Here is a 20,517-nt window from a genome sequence, read left to right as displayed (position 1 = left end):
CACAATACCCCATAATGTCAAAGTGGAATTATGTTGTTTGATTTTTTTTTTTACAAATGAATACAAAATGAAAAGCTGAAATATCTTGGGTCAATAAGTATTCAACCCCTTTCTTATGGAAATATTAAATAAGTTCAGGAGTAAAAATGTGCTTAACAAGTCACATAACAGGGTGCATGGATTATTTGTGCAATACTAGTGTTGAATGAATACCTCATCTCTGTACCCCACACATACAATTACCTGTAAGGTCCCTCAGTTGAGCCCAAAAGCAGACATTGAATATCCCTTTGAGCATGGTTAAGTTATTAATTACACTTTGGAGGGTGTATCAATACACCCAGTCACTACAAAGATACAGGTGTCCTTCCTAACTCAGTTGCCAGAGAGGAAGGAAACCGCTCAGGTATTAAATCCAACGGTGACTTTAAACCAGTTACAGTTTAATGGCTGTTATAGGAGAAAACTGAGGATGGATCAACACCTTTGTAGATACTCCACAATACTAACCTAAATTACAAAATTCACTCTGTCACATGATTTTATTTCAAGTAGGATAGCAGCCTACACAATAAATAACTAATATTGATAACCATCTAGATGTCACCTTGATACATACAGTCTACGACTCAATAGGGAGGACATGAACAGAGAAAGTTTAGCGCTGTTCTGTGTTCACTATTAATTAGGGATAGCCCCCTTTTTTTCAATTTTCGCCTACAATGACATACCCAAATCTAACTGCCTGTAGCTCAGGCCCTGAAGCAAGGATATGCATATAAAATAAAACCCTTTGAAGTTTGTGGAAATGTGAATTGAATGTAGAATATAACACAATAGATCTGGTAGAAGAAAATATGAAAAGAAACGTGTTTTTTTTGCTTCTACCACAATCTTTGAAATGCTACAGAAAGGCCCCAAATCTAGCCATCACTCTGGTTGTAATTCTGATAGTGTCCACAAGATGGCAGCAGTGTATGTGCAAATTGTCAGACGGATAACGTGAAGTATGAGAAAACTACATGACTTTTAGTGTGAAGTCACCCAGGTACATTTGGGCAAATCGTGAAGGAGACATTCACATTACATTTTTCTGCAAGAATTTCGTAAAATCTGTATACTTGGACTTTGATTTATCTTTTCCAATATTAGTAGCCATATTATAAGTTAAAAATTTGCAAAACACCCAGTTTTCATAACACTCCAAATTCTTATAATTTTTGTCCAAAAGGAAAAGGCTTGATGTCGCACAAGGTTAGCAGCAACACTCGCGACAGATACAGGGTTTCCCGACACTCCCGCAAAGCCCAGCTCAATGGCTATCTAGCTAGCTTTTATTGACCCCGATTGGTGCTTATTTGAGAAAGTTACATTCGATCAAATGAAGACCGCCCGCGTCATTGGTGTGCCATGAAGGCGTCGCTCTCTGAACAAATTTGGTGTCCTATAGGATATACTATATACTACATCCCTAATGATATAGTGAAGTCTGGTTACGTTCTAGTGATTTGACTGGTTGAAACAACATTTAGGGTTAGATTTTCGCAGATTCCTTTCTTTGCAAATTGAAGGAAATAGTGTAAATACAGTGGAGTGGAAATACAAAATCGATCGTGCATGCTATATGGACCTTTTAGGACATGAAAAAGGATTTTATCTAACAAAACAACACTTCATGTTATCTCTGGGACCCTTTGGATGATAAATCAGAGCATGATTTCAGAATGTAAGTACACATTTCACCTTCAGAGGTGAATTTATCAAACTTATCGAGGTGAAAAGTGTTTTGCTGTTAGGAGCTCTCCTCAAACAATAACATGGCATTTTTCAGAGTAATAGCTACTGTAAATTGGACAGTGCAGTTACATTAACAAGAATTTAATCTGCGATCGTGACACTGTCCCGTTCATGTCACCACACCCCAATAGGGATTTGTTTTATCTTAATTAGGTCACAATCACCTTTTACCAGTTGAATGTAGACACACATTTTTTAAATATATTTTTCAATCAATATTTTGTACAAATATGCAAATTAGGTGATGTCTCATTATATGTGCATATTTGCATATCGCACATATCCCTTTTTCTGGATGCTGGATGGTTTCACTCCAGCACCGGACATTAGTAGAGCAGATTAAAATACTAATGACATTCATTTTATTTCCTTTTCCAAAGAAAATGTTATCTAGAATAAAACATTTACAACATATCAACAATTCCCTCAGGGCAAGTCTGGAGAATATATCTTATCATAACCACACACACATTGGTGAATACAGATACTTCTGATGCTGAGAATAAAATGTGGTGGTAAATGTCTGACAAGTACACTGAAATTAGACTACTAAATGCCTACTTAGACCCAATCACCATCTCTTCAAAGTAAGTTACTAAATATAGTCCAGTTTGTAACATTCTCTATGAAAATGGGATTTTAAATTATTATGGGGAAATCAATGTAGTGAGCTTTGAAATTATTGATATAATTCCATTTTAAAGTGGTTAAAATTCATTCAAATGAAGGTAGAATATGATCAGCTAAAGAAAATATATATTTTCATCACGTTTTTGAAATGTTTATATATTTTTTTGTGTGAAAATACTAATATTAATAGACCAAAATACAAACAAATCTCAACATTAATAAGACGCAAAAATGTCAGCCTGTGATGCCTGGCCTTAAAATGTAAGATTTTTTCTTGTTGTGAGTTTTAATCAGTTGAACTTCTTGTTCAGAAAATCACTAGCTCTGTTTTCACGCTTGTTTTAAATATTCAGCCGCTGTGCCAATCAGCTGTGGGTTTGTAATTGGATTACAATTCATGCTAGGGTGGGTGTAGAAGAGGCATTAACACACAATTTAATCAGAATATACATTTCACTTTTTTTTTAGTTAAAGATCATTATATTCATAAAATGATCTTTACAATAATTCCTCCAAACAGAGCATTATATGTTTTTGTATTTCTTGTGGGGAAAAATAAACAAGGTAGACTTGATCAACACAGAACACTGTCATGACAAAGCATTTATAATACCAGTCGACAAGGTCTCATAGACGTTTGGAATGTCTTATCCACATCACACTAATCTTGTGAATTATTCCGGAGGAGATATTCAGCCTGAAATAGATAAACACAAAAATGTAGTATTTAGAAAAAAAAAACAAAAAAAAGGACAATTCGGTTGGAAACGTGACATTTCTTTACTGTAGGCCTAGCTACTTCGGTACCTGACAACAATTCACATCCGTTTATTGTTGAAGTGCAACCTATATAATTGAAGAGTAGAAGTAGGCTACTACTCTATTGAATCTATTTGCTTCTATGGAAGACATTTGTTTAGCTTATTTCACCAGCCATCAGTTCTCCGTCTACTGGTCTCTGATGTATGCGTGTGAACAGTACATTTTTTCTGTATATCTCTTGCCGGTGACAAATCTGATTTCTCTTTGTGGGATTAATAAAGTTTATTTTATTTTTTAAATCAAATAAAAACATTACCAGGAAGTCTACCGGGTCATCTGGCTTGGCCTTGCAGCACTCCATCATGCCCTCAGTGAGAGAAGGCATTACGTAATTCATCAGGTAGTTCCTCAGGGGGGCGGAGCGAGCCTCCAGCAGCTCGTGCTCCTGTCTCTTCACCTCAGTCACGTGACGGTTCTAGAGATACCCACACACAACGTATGTACAGCTCAGCTAAACAGAAACTACAGCTCCAGGGTTTACGTCGTTGCTGGTGGCCCACTCTTCCATGGTATACAAAGAGGGGTTTTAAGAGTTTATAGATCTGAGAGGACTGGATAGGGGTAAGCAATGTGGATATGAGTTTATAAGGATTCCAAAATGGAATCAAATCTCAATGAGTAATGTGAGAGAGATGTTTCCTGAAATGCCACCTTATTCCCATTCTAGTATACTACTTCTGATGCAGCCCATCTCTTACCCACTCCTCGAGCTGTGTGGCCATCTTGGCAGCGGTCTCAGTCTCCCTCCTATTCCACTCTGCTGTCTCCAATACCAGGCGCTGTGCTGTCTCCTCTACGGACTTCCTCTCCATCTCCTCTCTCTCCTCAGGGGTGGGTCCGTAGTTCCTGGGACGCCCCACCAGCCTGGTGATTTTGTCCATTACAGCACCGTATTCAGGATCGACGGCATTGTTCACCTCTGACGGACAGACAGACTATGAAAGACTGACAGACTTCCTCTCAATGTGTTGAGTTCTAATCAAATCACTATTTACTACATACAATTACTGGTTCTGATAGTTACAGTTGAATATTAGGGTTTCAAAATGATTCAAAAATCTATCGCATTATTCTCTTTTGGTAAATCAATATCTACAGTATTTCGTCCTTACCAATGTGCTCTGGGTGAATCTCCAGCTCGTCAAAGTAGTTCAGAACCGTTGCATCTTCCACGTTGGCCTTTCTAAACTTCTTCAGCCGGGTAAGGTACTCATCTTTAGAGTAGTGCATTTTCTCTGCCACACTCTCAGGTAGGTTCTGCACCCGCTCCTTTAAAAAGTCATCCGATGCCTCCAGGGAGAAAATGAACTCTGCAGAAGAGACAGACGAGGGGGAATCAGTGATAGACATGCAATACTGTGCAATTCAGTTATATTAACAATCACTTACCAGGAATGATCTTCTTGTTGAAGGCAGGCATTTTGGACCTGGGATCATCCTGTTCATCTGGAAAACATCAGTGTTTAAGAGAACAAGCAGGATGACAAGGTTATCTTTTCCATCATTTATTTGAAAAGTATTTTACGATATCATCAACGCTTTAATTGTAAATAACGTTCATTTAATTTATGTTTACCATAGAAGATCTCCTTGGCCTGATCGTAGGACTTGGGGAAGCCGTCCAGGACGAAGCCATGGTTCCTGCAAGGCGTTGAGTTCAGCTTATCACGCATGATACGGTAGACAAGCCCGTCGCTCAGGCGACCTGCAAGAATTATGATGACATTCATGAAACCACTGCATCTTCATAATATGAAATCAAACAAATTATAGAGATGAGGGGCGGAGTCTAAATTAAATTGACAAACATGCTTTCAGGAACAACTCGTGGCTGTGTTGTGGAATATTATTGTACCTCCATTTTGCTCCATGCTGTCCTTCAGAGAGTCCAGTTGGTCCTGAGCGTTACTGAGCGCCTCCTCACTCTCTCCCTCCTGCTCAGTCCCATTCACAGCCTCCTCCTGACATATAATGGACAACTCAAATGAATACCTGGATTCATATATTGTAAGATGTTGTTTTACAAAATGGTTCACACACCTATTGATACTGTAGAGTGTACATGTATAGTACAGAGACCTGTAATATCAGAAAATAACAAGGGGTGCATTTACTTTGATCTACCACAAGGGGGAGGCATTTCCTATTTTACAAGAGAGAATAAATATGAAGCGCTTTACAAGTGTCATCGCTTTGCTTTTACTGACCAGATGTTGCATCTTCTCATCAATGACCTCTTTGAGGTTGATGTGGTGCAGTTTGTAATGTTGACACAGTTTCTCTGCCACGCTGCTCTTTCCTACTGCTGGAGGACCCAGGAGACAGATTCTGATGGGCTGATGGGGAAACCAAAGAGCATGATACATATTTTAACCATTTTTGGCTTGAATATGAGTATATAATATCATATAAAATAATATAATGACACTATCTATAATCTATAATATACTTCTATCTATCTATAAGCCTGTATTGCTTTGTAACGAATCTTTCCTTCCAATAAGAGACAATACACATGTTCACATTCTAACTTGGTGCTGGGAAAATCTATTCAGTCCCTAGCTAAGAACAGAAGAGGTAAACATACAGTAGTTGGTTTGGTCCCTCACCAGTAGTAGTCTCAACAGTTTGTATTCCTCCACCACCCGGTTGATGTTATCAATGATGCCAGCCTCCGACACCCAGTGAAGGTTGAAGGTTTCCTTCAGAAAGACTGGCTCTATCCGCAGGTTGACACTCAGGTAATCCACATCAGCGTTCTGGAAAACAAGGTGAAATTGATGCTCCAACATTTCCAACATTGACCAGACCCAGATCTACCGCTGTTCTGTCAATTTCCCATGGTCAAACAAGACCACACAAACAGATCTGGGACCAGGCTAGTTAAGATATGCTCCAACTGACAACGGTCATTTCTGAATTAGCTTTCCTAAGCCTGAGATGAAAGATGAAAACAGACAGACCGTCAGAACTTTGGTGAGGTAGGCCTCCTCCTTAGGGACTTTCTTGATCTTCCCTGGACCGAGCACAAAGCTTATTATCTAGCAGGGGAATACAGAAAAATACACCAACCATTTTGTAGATCTACAAATCTATTTAAAAAAAGAAAGAAATGCAACAATTTTACCAACTTGAAATGATCAACAAGATGTCTGTCTGGCTTAGCCTATTTACCTTCACAATATCCTCAAAAGTATTATTTGAATCATCCACAGCGAGGAAATAGTGTATCTTTGGCTTGTGGTCGATTACATTCTGAATAACCCTTGTAGACAAAAGTAGACAACATCATATAATTAGTTGTTTTTTTTTCACCCAAACTCTAGCAGATGCCCTTAAATAAGCAATAATTGAACACCAAGACAATGGAATGGACTCATTGAAAAATACAAACCCTGCAAGGTCGGTGACATGAATGGTAGGGATAACATTCGTGCCCGGCCCAAAAACAGGAACTTTTGCAAACTCCCCCAGCCAAGACGTCTTGAGGAGTCAAGCCAGAGGAAAGAGTGAGACAGAGAACATCCATCGATGTCTTGATAGAACAATAATGTCTCACGTTATATAGTTCAGATGTACCTTGAAGAAGTAGTGGAGGAGGTTTTCTCCCATTCCATACTGAACACCTGCCGCCACAACATAACTGGACAGCTTGGACTTTTTCTGTATGGTAAACAAAAGTGTTGTTGTTGTTGACATTGTTGTTGACAATTGCCGAACCCTACCCATTATACTTACGGTTTTGCCCAGTTTGAGCACCGTTTTCTCTGCATTGGCGTGCTCCTTGAAGTTAGGATGATGTCTTTTCCTCCTGTAGTCGTCCTCTGTCAGAGGAATCTCTGGGTCATTCTAAGGACAGAAAATATACGAGTAATATTCAGAAAAGTGTATTGACACATATATAGATATAGTAGTTAGGAAACACGAGATTTGAATAGAAACTTACAGGATCGGCTGGCTTGCTCATTGCCCAGGTCATGACTGATGATATCAAAATGAATATCTTCTGAGACGCAAAACTCTCAATATCTGAGTGAAGAGCTGCAGCACAAAAGGAAGAGGAGACAGCGTCTTACCGTAGGTAAAGTAGGCTATAGGCCATGCAGTATTTGCAATGTAACTCAAAAGGTCCAGTGAGATAATATGACAGTTTGAGAGTAGGGCTGTCAGTCTGAGAGTAGGGCTGTCAGTCTGAGAGTAGGGCTGTCAGTCTGAGAGTAGGGCTGTCAGTCTGAGAGTAGGGCTGTCAGTCTGAGAGTGGGGCTGTCAGTCTGAGAGTAGGGCTGTCAGTCTGAGAGTAGGGCTGTCAGTCTGAGAGTAGGGCTGTCAGTCTGAGAGTAGGGCTGTCAGTCTGAGAATAGGGCTGACAGACTGAGAATAGGGCTGACAGACTGAGAGTAGGGCTGTCAGTCTGAGAGTAGGGCAGTCAGTCTGAGAGTAGGGCTGTCAGTCTGAGAGTAGGGCTGTCAGTCTGAGAGTAGGGCAGTCAGTCTGAGAGTAGGGCTGTCAGTCTGAGAGTAGGGCTGTCAGTCTGAGAGTGGGGCTGTCAGTCTGAGAGTAGGGCTGTCAGTCTGAGAGTAGGGCTGTCAGTCTGAGAGTAGGGCTGTCAGTCTGAGAATAGGGCTGACAGACTGAGAATAGGGCTGACAGACTGAGAGTAGGGCTGTCAGTCTGAGAGTAGGGCAGTCAGTCTGAGAGTAGGGCTGTCAGTCTGAGAGTAGGGCTGACAGACTGAGAGTAGGGCTGTCAGTCTGAGAGTAGGGCAGTCAGTCTGAGAGTAGGGCAGTCAGTCTGAGAGTAGGGCTGTCAGTCTGAGTAGGGCTGTCAGTCTGAGAGTAGGGCAGTCAGTCTGAGAGTAGGGCAGTCAGTCTGAGAGTAGGGCTGTCAGTCGGAGAGTAGGGCAGTCAGTCTGAGAGTAGGGCTGTCAGTCTGAGAGTAGGGCTGTCAGTCGGAGAGTAGGGCTGTCAGTCTGAGAGTAGGGCTGTCAGTCTGAGAGTAGGGCAGTCAGTCTGAGAGTAGGGCTGTCAGTCGGAGAGTAGGGCAGTCAGTCTGAGAGTAGGGCTGTCAGTCTGAGAGTAGGGCTGACAGACGTTAAGAAAGGAACACATCTAGTTCATCGCAGAAATTGCTGTGATTAATCAAAATGGGCTGTAATTAAATGTTTATTTTTATACAAAAAGCATTACAAGAATATTGACATCTTGATTTTGTCCAAAGTAATGGTTTGCAAAATCAAGCAAATTGATAAAGGTCACTTTTAACTTCAATGTCAACTTGTTTTGACATTACATTGTCGTTTTTATCTGTAAAGATGATGTGTATTTTGAATGTTTTCAGACTGCGACTAAAACACAATAGTTTTTTTTTTAAATGAGCGCACTAAAATTACAAAAAGTTAACTTGAGTAAAACTGATTAACTCTGACAACCCTATCTGAGAGTGAATTTATCATGATGGATTCATCCAACAGATGGACTGGTCCATAGCCTACCTGAAATGGCCCAAGTTGCCTCATCTATCAGCTCTGCTGTTGCATGTTCTGAGATGTTGTAAACCACCACATCACATTCCAATAGGCTTGGCAGCAGCTGATCTCGCTTCTGTGACTGGAATGGAAATGGACAGACGTCAATGACAGGCCTAGATGAAAATTGCATAGCGCTGAATGATGAAGTGTGTGGTTATATCAATATTGTATATTTAAGAAATAAGGCAAGAGGGGGTGTGGTATATGACCAATACACCACGGCTAAGGGCTGTTCGCACAACACAATGCGAATACAGCCCTTAACTGTGGTATATTGGTCATATACCACACACCCCTAAGGTGTATTATTGCTATTGTAAACGGGTCACCAACGTAATACGAGCAGTAAAAATTAATGACTTGTCACCCGTGGTATACCACTGCTGTCAGACCATCAGCATTCAGGGCTTGAACCACCCAGTTTATAGTTGGTTATTAGCTATACTCACTGCATAACATTGTAATGCAAAACTGGGTTTTTCCCCTTCGTTGTTTGAGATAGTTCCAACAATTTGAAAAGTCCCATCTTGAAGTGTTGTCTCATCCTCAGCGGGACCATCTTCATCTGCCTCCTCCAAGGAGCCGCCAACCATGCAGGTTGACAGAAACTATACACAGTCGCAAAAAAAAAGTGTAAACATTGTCAGCTACATTATGTAATATTTCGTCACATCAAACTCTGATACAAAAACGTATATCGTTGCTACATTACCTTTGCGATACATTTAGATGAATACGTATCAATATTGTTGACGAAAACTCGTTTAGTTCGGTAACTTCCTGTCTTTTCATTTGCCATGTTTGCCGTTGCTGGGGAAAGAGGGACGCTTTGGGGTTGCTAACGTCACCTCAACCAATGAAATAAGTGCATTTGCAAAAGTGAGCAATGAGCAATGACAGCACCAAAAGCGTCTTGCTTAGATACAAGTAAATTATAAAAAAAATACATTAAAAAAAAATACATCATTCAATGTTAATTTCATATTGTAACAAATGCAATGCATAAATTATAAGTCATAAGTTATTTTGGTGGAGTTTTGTGCAGAAGATAGCACTTGTTCTCCAGTTGTATGAAATATTTGCTATTTTTGTCAGTCACATAATAAAACTCTCCTCATGACTTTTACCTAGTAACTCTGTTGTGTCCTGTCATGTGAATGATAAATGCCTTCATCCTTTACCTTCCTCTGTCGGAAGGGTGTTGATTGTTTGGTGATTTAAAGTATTGTCTTCCTCCAAAACTCAACGCAACTAGTCTTTTAAACTACTCAGTTACGAATAGTGTTGATATTAATGCAATTCACAATAGGACAGGTGATTGTAGGCTATTATACAGTGAGCTCCAAAAGTATTGGGAGAGTGACATATTTCTTGTTGTTTTGGCTCTGTACTCCAGCACTTTGGATATGAAATAATACTATGAGATTGAAGTGCAGACTCTCAGCTTTAATTTGAGGGTATTTTCATCCATATCGGGACTCTCAGCTTTAATTTGAGGGTATTTTCATCCATATCGGGACTCTCAGCTTTAATTTGAGGGTATTTTCATCCATATCGGGACTCTCAGCTTTAATTTGAGGGTATTTTCATCCATATCGGGACTCTCAGCTTTAATTTGAGGGTATTTTCATCCATATCGGGACTCTCAGCTTTAATTTGAGGGTATTTTCATCCATATCGGGACTCTCAGCTTTAATTTGAGGGTATTTTCATCCATATCGGGACTCTCAGCTTTAATTTGAGGGTATTTTCATCCATATCGGGACTCTCAGCTTTAATTTGAGGGTATTTTCATCCATATCGGGACTCTCAGCTTTAATTTGAGGGTATTTTCATCCATATCGGGTGGACAGTTTAGAAATTACAGCACTTTTTGTACCCAGTCCCCCCCATTTTAGGGGACCAAAAGTATTGGGACAAATTCACTTACAGTGCATTCGGAAAGTATTCAGACCCCTTAACTTTTTCCACATTGTTACGTTACAGCCTTTTTAAAATGGATTAAATGCATTTTTTCCCTCATCAATCTACACACAATACCCTATAATGACAAGTGAAAACTGTTTTTTAGACATTTTTGCAAATGTATTCAAAATTAAAAAAACTGTATTCAAACCCTTTGCTATGAGACTCAAAACTGAGCTCAGGTGCATCCTGTTTCACCAAATAAATTACTGGGAGTTTATTTATATAGAGTGTTCGACTCTTTTTATTTTTAGAGCAAAAACCAAGCCATGAGATCGAAGGAATTGTCTGTAGAGCTCCGAGTTAGGATTGTGTTGAGGCACAGATCTGGGGAAGGGTACCAAAACATTTCTGCAGTATTGATGGTCCCCAACAACACAGTGGCCTCCATTATTCTTAAATGGAAGAAGTTTGGAACCACCAAGACTCTTCCTAGAACTGGCCGTGTTTATAAACATATTCTATTCTTATTTACAATGGAAATGACTCCAAAACGACACAATACATTATTTACCATTCATTTCTATTGGCACAAAATAATCTGAAACACAACCAAAACAAACAACAGACGCATCCAACAAATTTGTAGAAAAATGTGTCACTGTCCCAATACCGTTGGAACACACTGTATGTGCAATGCAACCCATAAACTCACACACACACACACACACACACACACACACACACACACACACACACACACACACACCTCCCCAACCCCCACACACCTATAGCAGCACAGGACAACAACAGGGTTAGTTAGCGTTGACATGGAAACTTCCAAAGCACTTCACATATTTATAGAGCTGACATTATCTGACAAACTGCTGGCACGGCCTTATCTGCCTTCAAACGGCTCAACTACCTACTACAGGCCTCTCTTTCAGCACACTGTAAAACACAACTACACAATGGAATTACTGTCAATGACAACACATTGTAAAACACAACGACACAATGGAATGACTGTCAATGACAGCATGCTATAAAACATAATTACAGACATGGCACCTGGCAGGAAGTTGTAACACATATGCATAGAATAGCAAGGTAGAGTGACAGAATTAGGCAGTAGATGCCACTGGCAAACTGTATAGATATTTCGATTGAGACTTCAGTTCTTATTCAAATAGGCAATACACTTAAATAACTCAAATAGAATACTGTAAGTCAAAGTTATTTTCACCCTTTTCAAATTGCATGATTTCATGCTCCTGTCATTCACCTAGTCATTCTTTACACACTACTCAACGAGTGGTGTAACTGCATCTAAATTCTGTCTTTACACACTACTCAACAAGTGATCTAACTGCATCTAAATCCTGCCTTTACACACTACTCAACAAGTGATCTAACTGCATCTAAATCCTGCCTTTACACACTACTCAACAAGTGGTCTAACTGCATCTGAATCCTGTCTTTGAGAGATTATAGAGCAGGGGTGTGCAAACCTTTTGGCTCGAGGGCCGCATCAGGATTTTGAAATTCAATGGAGGGACGCATTTTTGGGGGGACCAATTGTTTGATAAAATCAATTTGCAGGGGCCTCTGGAGTGGTGAAGCGGTCTAAGGCACTGCATTGCAGGACTTGAGGGATCACTACAAACCTGGGTTCGATCCCATGATGAGTCACAGCCGGCCGTGACCGGGAGACCAATGAGGCAGTGCACAATTGGGCCCAGTGTTGTCCAGTTTAGGGGAGGGTTTGGCTGGCCGGGATTTTTTTGTCCCATTACGCTCTAGCGACTCCTTGTGGTGGGCCTAGCACCTGCAAGCTGACTGGTGTTTCCCCAGACACATTGGTGTGGCTGACTTCCGGGTTAAGCGAGCAGTGTGTCAAGAAGCAGTGCGGCTTGGCAGGTTCCTGTTTCGGAGGACGCATGGCTCCCAACCTTCGCCTCTCCCGAGTCCGTAGGAAAGTTGCAGTGATGGGACAAGACTGTAACTACCAATTGGATACCACAAAATTGGGGAGAAAAAGGGGGACTCCTGATACTCCAAACTTTTTGAATTTTATAATTTTTATAATCCATCAGATATTGACTGAATTATAGCACATAAAACATCTTACTGGTACGGAGTTCAGGGATTTTGGTGGGAATTCAGGAATTCAATTTATTGCCACATTCCCCTTTTTTTTCTTAGCATGCACTCAAATATAAATGTTCTAATGATATAAGGTATTTTTTAAATATTTTGAGTTAAAATAAAGATAATGATATGCGCCTCAATTGCATAAACACACCGGGATCATTTGCATATATGAATACATTAACATAACAGGGTGGAACAGAGCTGCCACCACCAACCACTCGCTCTGTTTATTCCTTCCTGCACTCGCCTGTGCTGTCTAGACTGCCTCATTAATTACAGTTGTTGTCACATACTGTTGCATCATTCAACAAGTCTGTCGATAGCAGGATAGCCTCTGATTTAAAAAAATAATAATAATCAACACGCTAGGCTCTAGATTACACCTCTAGACTAAGGGCGAAATTGTGGTGTAGATATTGAGAGGGATGAATATGTAGACAGGGGGTTCTCCCCCCGTATCACTATAATCTGAGTGTTCATTTTCAGGAAGTAGCTTTCATTTCAACGTGTCTAATTTGTAAAAATTTTAACTGTAGTGATAACTTTTTTTTAAATTCCCCCAAAAATGAACACCCATCAAAACAAAGTTCTCTCTCGCCTCTTTCTTGTGATGTAAGTGTTGAGACATTGCATTAAATCCCTGATGAAGCTTTAGCGTTCTTATTGTATTGACCTGACTAGATCATAAAAGGAACAATTGTCCAGACAGAAGGTTGAGTTTACGAATGTACGGTTTATTAACCCAACTTAACACAGGCTACTGTTTGGACGTAGCCCACGCCAAACAGATGAAGGATACCCTATAAAACAACTGTGGCCTTCTCTTGTGAAGGCCAGACATAAGAGAGAGAACAAAGGCTAAACCTGGTCTTAACTTCCAATGCTCCATCCCCCTGCTCAACCCCCCTCCACGCCACTCCGCCAACCACCAGGAAGCCCGGCGTCAGAACATTCCAGGCAGATAGCAGGTTGATTGGTATGTCAGACCCCGCGAACACTGGGTACTGGTAAGTACAACACAACCAACTAATAGCCTAACACATAACACACAGCTGTCTGTGCGGGTCGCTACATTATAGATGCAACATAAAGACAATGTATTCCATTGAGCCCATTTCATCCATTACCAGGGTGTGTTTAACAAACATTTCCGTGGTCGTAACGTTAACAGGCACAAGCAATAGTATGAAAGAGTCGCAGGAGTCAAATTAAAGCAATCAACCCAGCAGGATTTAAGTGACAAGTGGAATTTGCACCCCTCAAACACAGGAAACTGTTGAAAAACACAGATCCTCAGGTGGGTGGGGCATGCGCGTGCTAATGCTAAAAAGCATTTGAGACCAACAGAACAGCTGTTGGCCTCCTCCCCACACGCACACACACACATACACACACAATCCTTGTGGGGACCAAACAATCGATTCCCTTTCAAAATCCTATTTCCCCTAAACCTAACCCTAACTTTAACCCCAAACCCCTAAACCTAATGCCTAACCCGAACCATAGTTGTAGCCCTAACTCTAAACTTAACCCCTAAGCCTAAAATAGCCTTTTTCCTTGGGGTGAGCGGCAAAATGTCCCAACTTGTCCGAATGTTCCTCGTTTCACTATCCTTGTGAGGACTTCTTGTCCCCACAAGGAAATTAAAAACCAAAACACACACACACAGGGCAGGCCAGGCCAGGCAGCTGTCAGGGACAGACATATCCTGGGTCTCCTGTGTTACCTTATAAGGAAGAAGGTCCCTTAAAATGATGCCCTGTTTCAGACCTATTCTGATTATCCTGGTCAACTCTCACTGGGATTGGTGCCACTTGACCGTGAAACAAGTAATAAAAATAACTTTAAAAATTCAATGGTGAGTCAAAGTGATTTCCTTTTCCTTTTTCACCCCCGTTGGTAACAGAATATGGTATTTGTTTAGCCTCATTCTTGGAGTGGTATTCATTATTGGAGTGGTATTCACTATTGGAGTGGTATTCACTATTGGAGTGGTATTCACTATTGGAGTGGTATTCACTATTGGAGTGGTATTCACTATTGGAGTGGTATTCATTGTGTATCATTCCTTTGTTGTTTATCTGTTATCTGCTAGCTCAGAATGCAATGTTTTATGTATTTATGATAAATGTAAAAAATAAAGTAGTTTGGCTACGTATAAGGTCTAATTCATGTTGTTGAATGTCTGATATGTCTCCTCTGTGTCTGTCATGGAAGGATTCAACATGGATGTCAGTGCTGGAACTTTTGAGGAACATAAAGGCTGAATGAATCAGAGACATATTTTCACTATTGCCATCCTTTGGTGAATACCCTACACATTTCACAGGAAACAAACTTATGGTGATTCATACCATTTTTATTCTCAAAAGTCAATTATAATTGTGTTTTTTGTTGTTGTTCTTAGACTTTAAACGGAAACCGTTGACCCTAGCTGTTGTTCAGATCATCCCTCTACCCTCCCTACCAACAGTGATCTGTTGTTCAGATCATCCCTCTACCCTCCCTACAGACAGTGATCTGTTGTTCAGATTATCCCTCTACCCTCCCTACCAACAGTGATCTGTTGTTCAGATCCTCCCTCTACCCTCCCTACAGACAGTGATCTGTTGTTCAGATCCTCCCTCTACTCTCCCTACCGACAGTGATCTGTTGTTCAGATCCTCCCTCCCTACAGACCTTGATCTGTTGTTCAGATCCTCCCTCTACCCTCCCTACTGACAGTGATCTGTTGTTCAGATCCTCCCTCTACCCTCCCTACAGACAGTGATCTGTTGTTCAGATCCTCCCTCTACCCTCCCTACCGACAGTGATCTGTTGTTCAGATCATTCCTCTACCCTCCCTACAGACAGTGATCTGTTGTTCAGATCATCCCTCTACCCTCCCTACAGACAGTGATCTGTTGTTCAGATTATCCCTCTACCCTCCCTACAGACAGTGATCTGTTGTTCAGATCCTCCCTCTACCCTCCCTACAGACAGTGATCTGTTGTTCAGATCCTCCCTCTACCCTCCCTACAGACAGTGATCTGTTGTTCAGATCATCCCTCTACCCTCCCTACCGACAGTGATCTGTTGTTCAGATCATCCCTCTACCCTCCCTACAGACAGTGATCTGTTGTTCAGATCCTCCCTCTACCCTCCCTACAGACAGTGATCTGTTGTTCAGATCATCCCTCTACCCTCCCTACAGACAGTGATCTGTTGTTCAGATCCTCCCTCTACCCTCCCTACCGACAGTGATCTGTTGTTCAGATCATCCCTCTACCCTCCCTACAGACAGTGATCTGTTGTTCAGATCCTCCCTCTACCCTCCCTACAGACAGTGATCTGTTGTTCAGATCCTCCCTCTACCCTCCCTACAGACAGTGATCTGTTGTTCAGATCATCCCTCTACCCTCCCAACAGACAGTGATATGTTGTTCTTCATCTACATGGTTCCTCATCCCTCATTAAGATCCAGACTACAGTACAACTACAGGGAATCCTGAAGGGTTGTATTCACAGGCTCTCTACTTACTGCTGTGATAACCCCCAATAAATATAGCCCCCTAACCTCTCCTCAGCACGGTAACTAGTAAATATAGCCCCCTAGCCTCTCCTCAGCACGGGATCCAGTAAATATAGCCCCCTATCCTCTCCTCAGCACAGTATCTAGTAAATATAGCCCCCTAGCCTCTCCTAAGCAAGGTATCCAGTAAATATAGCCCCCTAGCCTCTCCTCAGCTTGGTATCTAGTAAATATAGCCCCCTAGCCTCTCCTCAGCACAGTATCTAATCTAGTAAATATAGTCCCCTATCCTCTCCTCAGCACAGTATCTAGTAAATATAGCCCCTATCCTCTCCTCAGCACGGTATCTAGTAAATATAGCCCCCTAGCCTCTCCTCAGCACAGTATCTAATCTAGTAAATATAGCCCCCTATCCTCTCCTCAGCACGGTATCTAGTAAATATAGCCCCCTAGCCTCTCCTCAGCACAGTATCCAGTAAATATAGCCCCCTAGCCTCTCCTTAGCACAGTATCTAGTAAATATAGCCCCTAGCCTCTCCTAAGCAAGGTATCCAGTAAATATAGCCCCTAGCCTCTCCTCAGCACAGTATCTAATCTAGTAAATATAGCCCCCTAGCCTCTCCTCAGCACAGTATCTAGTAAATATAGCCCCCTATCCTCTCCTCAGCACGGTATCTAGTAAATATAGCCCCCTAGCCTCTCCTCAGCACAGTATCTAATCTAGTAAATATAGCCCCCTATCCTCTCCTCAGCACGGTATCTAGTAAATATAACCCCCTAGCCTCTCCTCAGCACGGTATCTAGTAAATATAGCCCCCTAGCCTCTCCTCAGCACAGTATCTAATCTAGTAAATATAGCCCCCTAGCCTCTCCTCAGCATGGTATCTAGTAAATATAGCCCCCTAGCCTCTCCTCAGCACGGTATCCAGTAAATATAGCCCCCTAGCCTCTCCTCAGCACAGTATCTAGTAAATATAGCCCCTAGCCTCTCCTAAGCAAGGTATCCAGTAAATATAGCCCCCTAGCCTCTCCTCAGCACAGTATCTAGTAAATATAGCCCCCTAGCCTCTCCTCAGCAAGGTATCCAGTGAGACTACACTGTGGTTGCATCCCAATGCCACTCTATTCACTAGAGTGCATTACTTTGGACCAGGGCCATACGGTCTTAGGGAAATAGGGTCTAGGGCTCTGGTCCAATGTAGTACACTACATAGGGAGAATGGTCCCATTTAGGACGCAACCAGAGAAATGCTCTCACATAATCGTGATTGAACACGGTTAGGCCAATACCTCATAGTGTTGATTCACTGTCTGAAACGGGACATAGTGTAACACACAACACCTCGCCACCCTTCTATCCATCTCACATCTCTCCCATGCAGATGACTAGACAGGTGTAGGTATGTATACTGTCATGATACATTTCTAAAACAATGTGACGCTATTGTACTTAAGAGAGACTCCAACAATGAGAGTTGTGAAGTAGTGTTGTGTGAAGAGATTCACCAGGAGATTTCTCAATATGTATTCAACCTAGCTATTATTCTCCAACATAGGTACAAGAAGAGTTGTAGGAAGCCTTGGTTTTAAACAGTTATCTTCTTGTGTGAATTCTGAGAATAGACACATTAAAGTAGGTTGGCTACAGATACTCCCTTTGGGTACATCAACATCCCAACACACACAGTACAGCAGCTACAAATGGAATACCGCAGTCCAAAATGGTGTCGGTGGGGGGGGTCCTCGCATTCCTATTGGACCTTACCGGCCCAAGATTCTATTCTGAAAAAACCCTCTCTGTCTCCTGATAAGATACAAAGCCAGAGTGTATGAGGGGATGGAGGGAGGTGACTAATAAGGAGCTGGGGCAGAGTACGTTACTTCCGGAAGCCACCACAACGTGCAGCCGCCGACACCTGTTACCCAGCATGCCCCTAAAAGGAGAGAGAGGAGCCAATCGGAAAGAGGCTACCACCCGGCTGCTGCCACAGGCTGGCCCCAAGACACGTTGAGCCAAGCGGACGGAGAGAGAGGAGGGTCTGGACTCTGGACACTGATTGTTATCCCCCCTCCTCTCTCCTCTCGCTTGGCTTCCAACCCCCCCACTCCTCTCTCTCCCTGGGTGTCTCGCTCTCTCTTTCACTTCCTCCCCCCTTTAACTTCTAACCCCCTTTGCCCCCTCCCTCTCAGCTGTCTGGCATATTTTTGGGTCCTCACTCTCAAACATTCCACAACAGCTCTAAGCTGGCAAATCTACACAGGCACTATCCCACCACAGACACTACCCCACCACAGGCCCTATCCCACCACAGGCCCTATCCCACCACAGGCCCTACCCCACCACAGACACGATCCCACTACAGGCCCTACCCTACTATAGGCCCTATCTGCAGACCCCCAAGGAGGTCTAAAGTTATACCCCCACGCAATCTACCCTCTCTGATAGACACCCCCACGCCATCTACCCTCTCTGATAGACACCCCCACGCCATCTACCCTCTCTGATAGACACCCCATATCTGAGCTTAGTCTTTATAACGCGACTGTATCTCTGTCATGGATAGGAGGACAGTTTCAGTGAATGGAGCTGAGATTTCAAGCTTCAAGTTTCAGTTTTGGTATGTAAATAAAATACAGTGTCTGTGTTAAGTTGTGACTTCAATATTTCACTCCGTGTTGGGATGAGATGACAGCCAGTAAGGAGTCAGTCATGATTGACGTGAATAAATAATGGCTTGATTGTCTGTTATCAGCCAAAAGGTGTGGGATGGGGTAAACAAATCATCCATTGGTTGTCTGTTATCAGCCAAAAGGTGTGGGACAGGGTAAACAAATCATCCATTGGTTGTCTGTTATTAGCCAAAAGGTGTGGGACGGGGTAAACAAATCATCCATTGGTTGTCTGTTATTAGCCAAAAGGTGTGGGACGGGGTAAACAAATCATCCATTGGTTGTCTGTTATTAGCCAAAAGGTGTGGGACGGGGTAAACAAATCATCCATTGGTTGTCTGTTATTAGCCAAAAGGTGTGGGACGGGGTAAACAAATCATCCATTGGTTGTCTGTTATTAGCCAAAAGGTGTGGGACGGGGTAAACAAATCATCCATTGGTTGTCTGTTATCAGCCAAAAGGTGTGGGACAGGGTAAACAAATCATCCATTGGTTGTCTGTTATTAGCCAAAAGGTGTGGGACAGGGTAAACAAATCATCCATTGGTTGTCTGTTATTAGCCAAAAGGTGTGGGATGGGTTAAACAAATCATCCATTGGTTGTCTGTTATTAGCCAAAAGGTGTGGGACAGGGTAAACAAATCATCCATTGGTTGTCTGTTATTAGCCAAAAGGTGTGGGACGGGGTAAACAAATCATCCATTGGTTGTCTGTTATTAGCCAAAAGGTGTGGGACAGGGTAAACAAATCATCCATTGGTTGTCTGTTATTAGCCAAAAGGTGTGGGATGGGGTAAACAAATCATCCATTGGTTGTCTGTTATTAGCCAAAAGGTGTAGGACGGGGTAAACAAATCATCCATTGGTTGTCTGTTATTAGCCAAAAGGTGTGGGACGGGGTAAACAAATCATCCATTGGTTGTCTGTTATTAGCCAAAAGGTGTGGGACGGGGTAAACAAATCATCCATTGGTTGTCTGTTATTAGCCAAAAGGTGTGGGACGGGGTAAACAAATCATCCATTGGTTGTCTGTTATTAGCCAAAAGGTGTGGGACGGGGTAAACAAATCATCCATTGGTTGTCTGTTATTAGCCAAAAGGTGTGGGACGGGGTAAACAAATCATCCATTGGTTGTCTGTTATCAGCCAAAAGGTGTGGGACGGGGTAAACAAATCATCCATTGGTTGTCTGTTATCAGCCAAAAGGTGTGGGACGGGGTAAACAAATCATCCATTGGTTGTCTGTTATCAGCCAAAAGGTGTGGGACGGGGTAAACAAATCATCCATTCATCAACATGATAACAGACCTGACAGATAAACAAGCTTCTGTTACATTCAGTGACAACACTTGTAGGCTATTTGAGACATACATTCATATACAAAATAAAAATAAGACTCTCACTGTATGCTTTAGTCATTTATAATCATTGTCGATATGCAAATGAATATGCAAATTATGTAAAACATGGATATTAATTGTGTGTCCTCCATTCTTTTCACTTC

The 20,517-nt window shown here is 41.9% G+C and overlaps 1 protein-coding gene across 1 annotated transcript; it reads right to left on the bottom strand.

Annotated features, from left to right (window-relative positions):
* Positions 1–2,874: 2,874 nt before the first annotated feature.
* ak7a (adenylate kinase 7a) lies at positions 2,875–9,608 on the bottom strand. Its single transcript, XM_024404127.1, has 18 exons — positions 9,489–9,608; positions 9,226–9,384; positions 8,741–8,855; positions 7,196–7,290; positions 6,988–7,098; positions 6,829–6,912; positions 6,644–6,732; positions 6,424–6,514; positions 6,213–6,290; positions 5,859–6,008; positions 5,457–5,585; positions 5,105–5,210; positions 4,826–4,954; positions 4,639–4,695; positions 4,362–4,559; positions 3,948–4,168; positions 3,506–3,664; positions 2,875–3,124 (listed from the first exon to the last, which is right to left on the bottom strand). The coding sequence occupies exons 1-18, from the start codon at positions 9,573–9,575 to the stop codon at positions 3,089–3,091; spliced, it is 2,094 nt and encodes a 697-aa protein (XP_024259895.1). The 5' UTR covers positions 9,576–9,608; the 3' UTR covers positions 2,875–3,088.
* Positions 9,609–20,517: the final 10,909 nt, after the last annotated feature.

Source organism: Oncorhynchus tshawytscha, unplaced genomic scaffold, assembly GCF_018296145.1.
Source record: "Oncorhynchus tshawytscha isolate Ot180627B unplaced genomic scaffold, Otsh_v2.0 Un_contig_388_pilon_pilon, whole genome shotgun sequence".
In the NCBI taxonomy this organism is placed as follows: Eukaryota; Metazoa; Chordata; class Actinopteri; order Salmoniformes; family Salmonidae; genus Oncorhynchus; species Oncorhynchus tshawytscha.
This window is presented reverse-complemented; position numbering and strand designations above follow the sequence as displayed.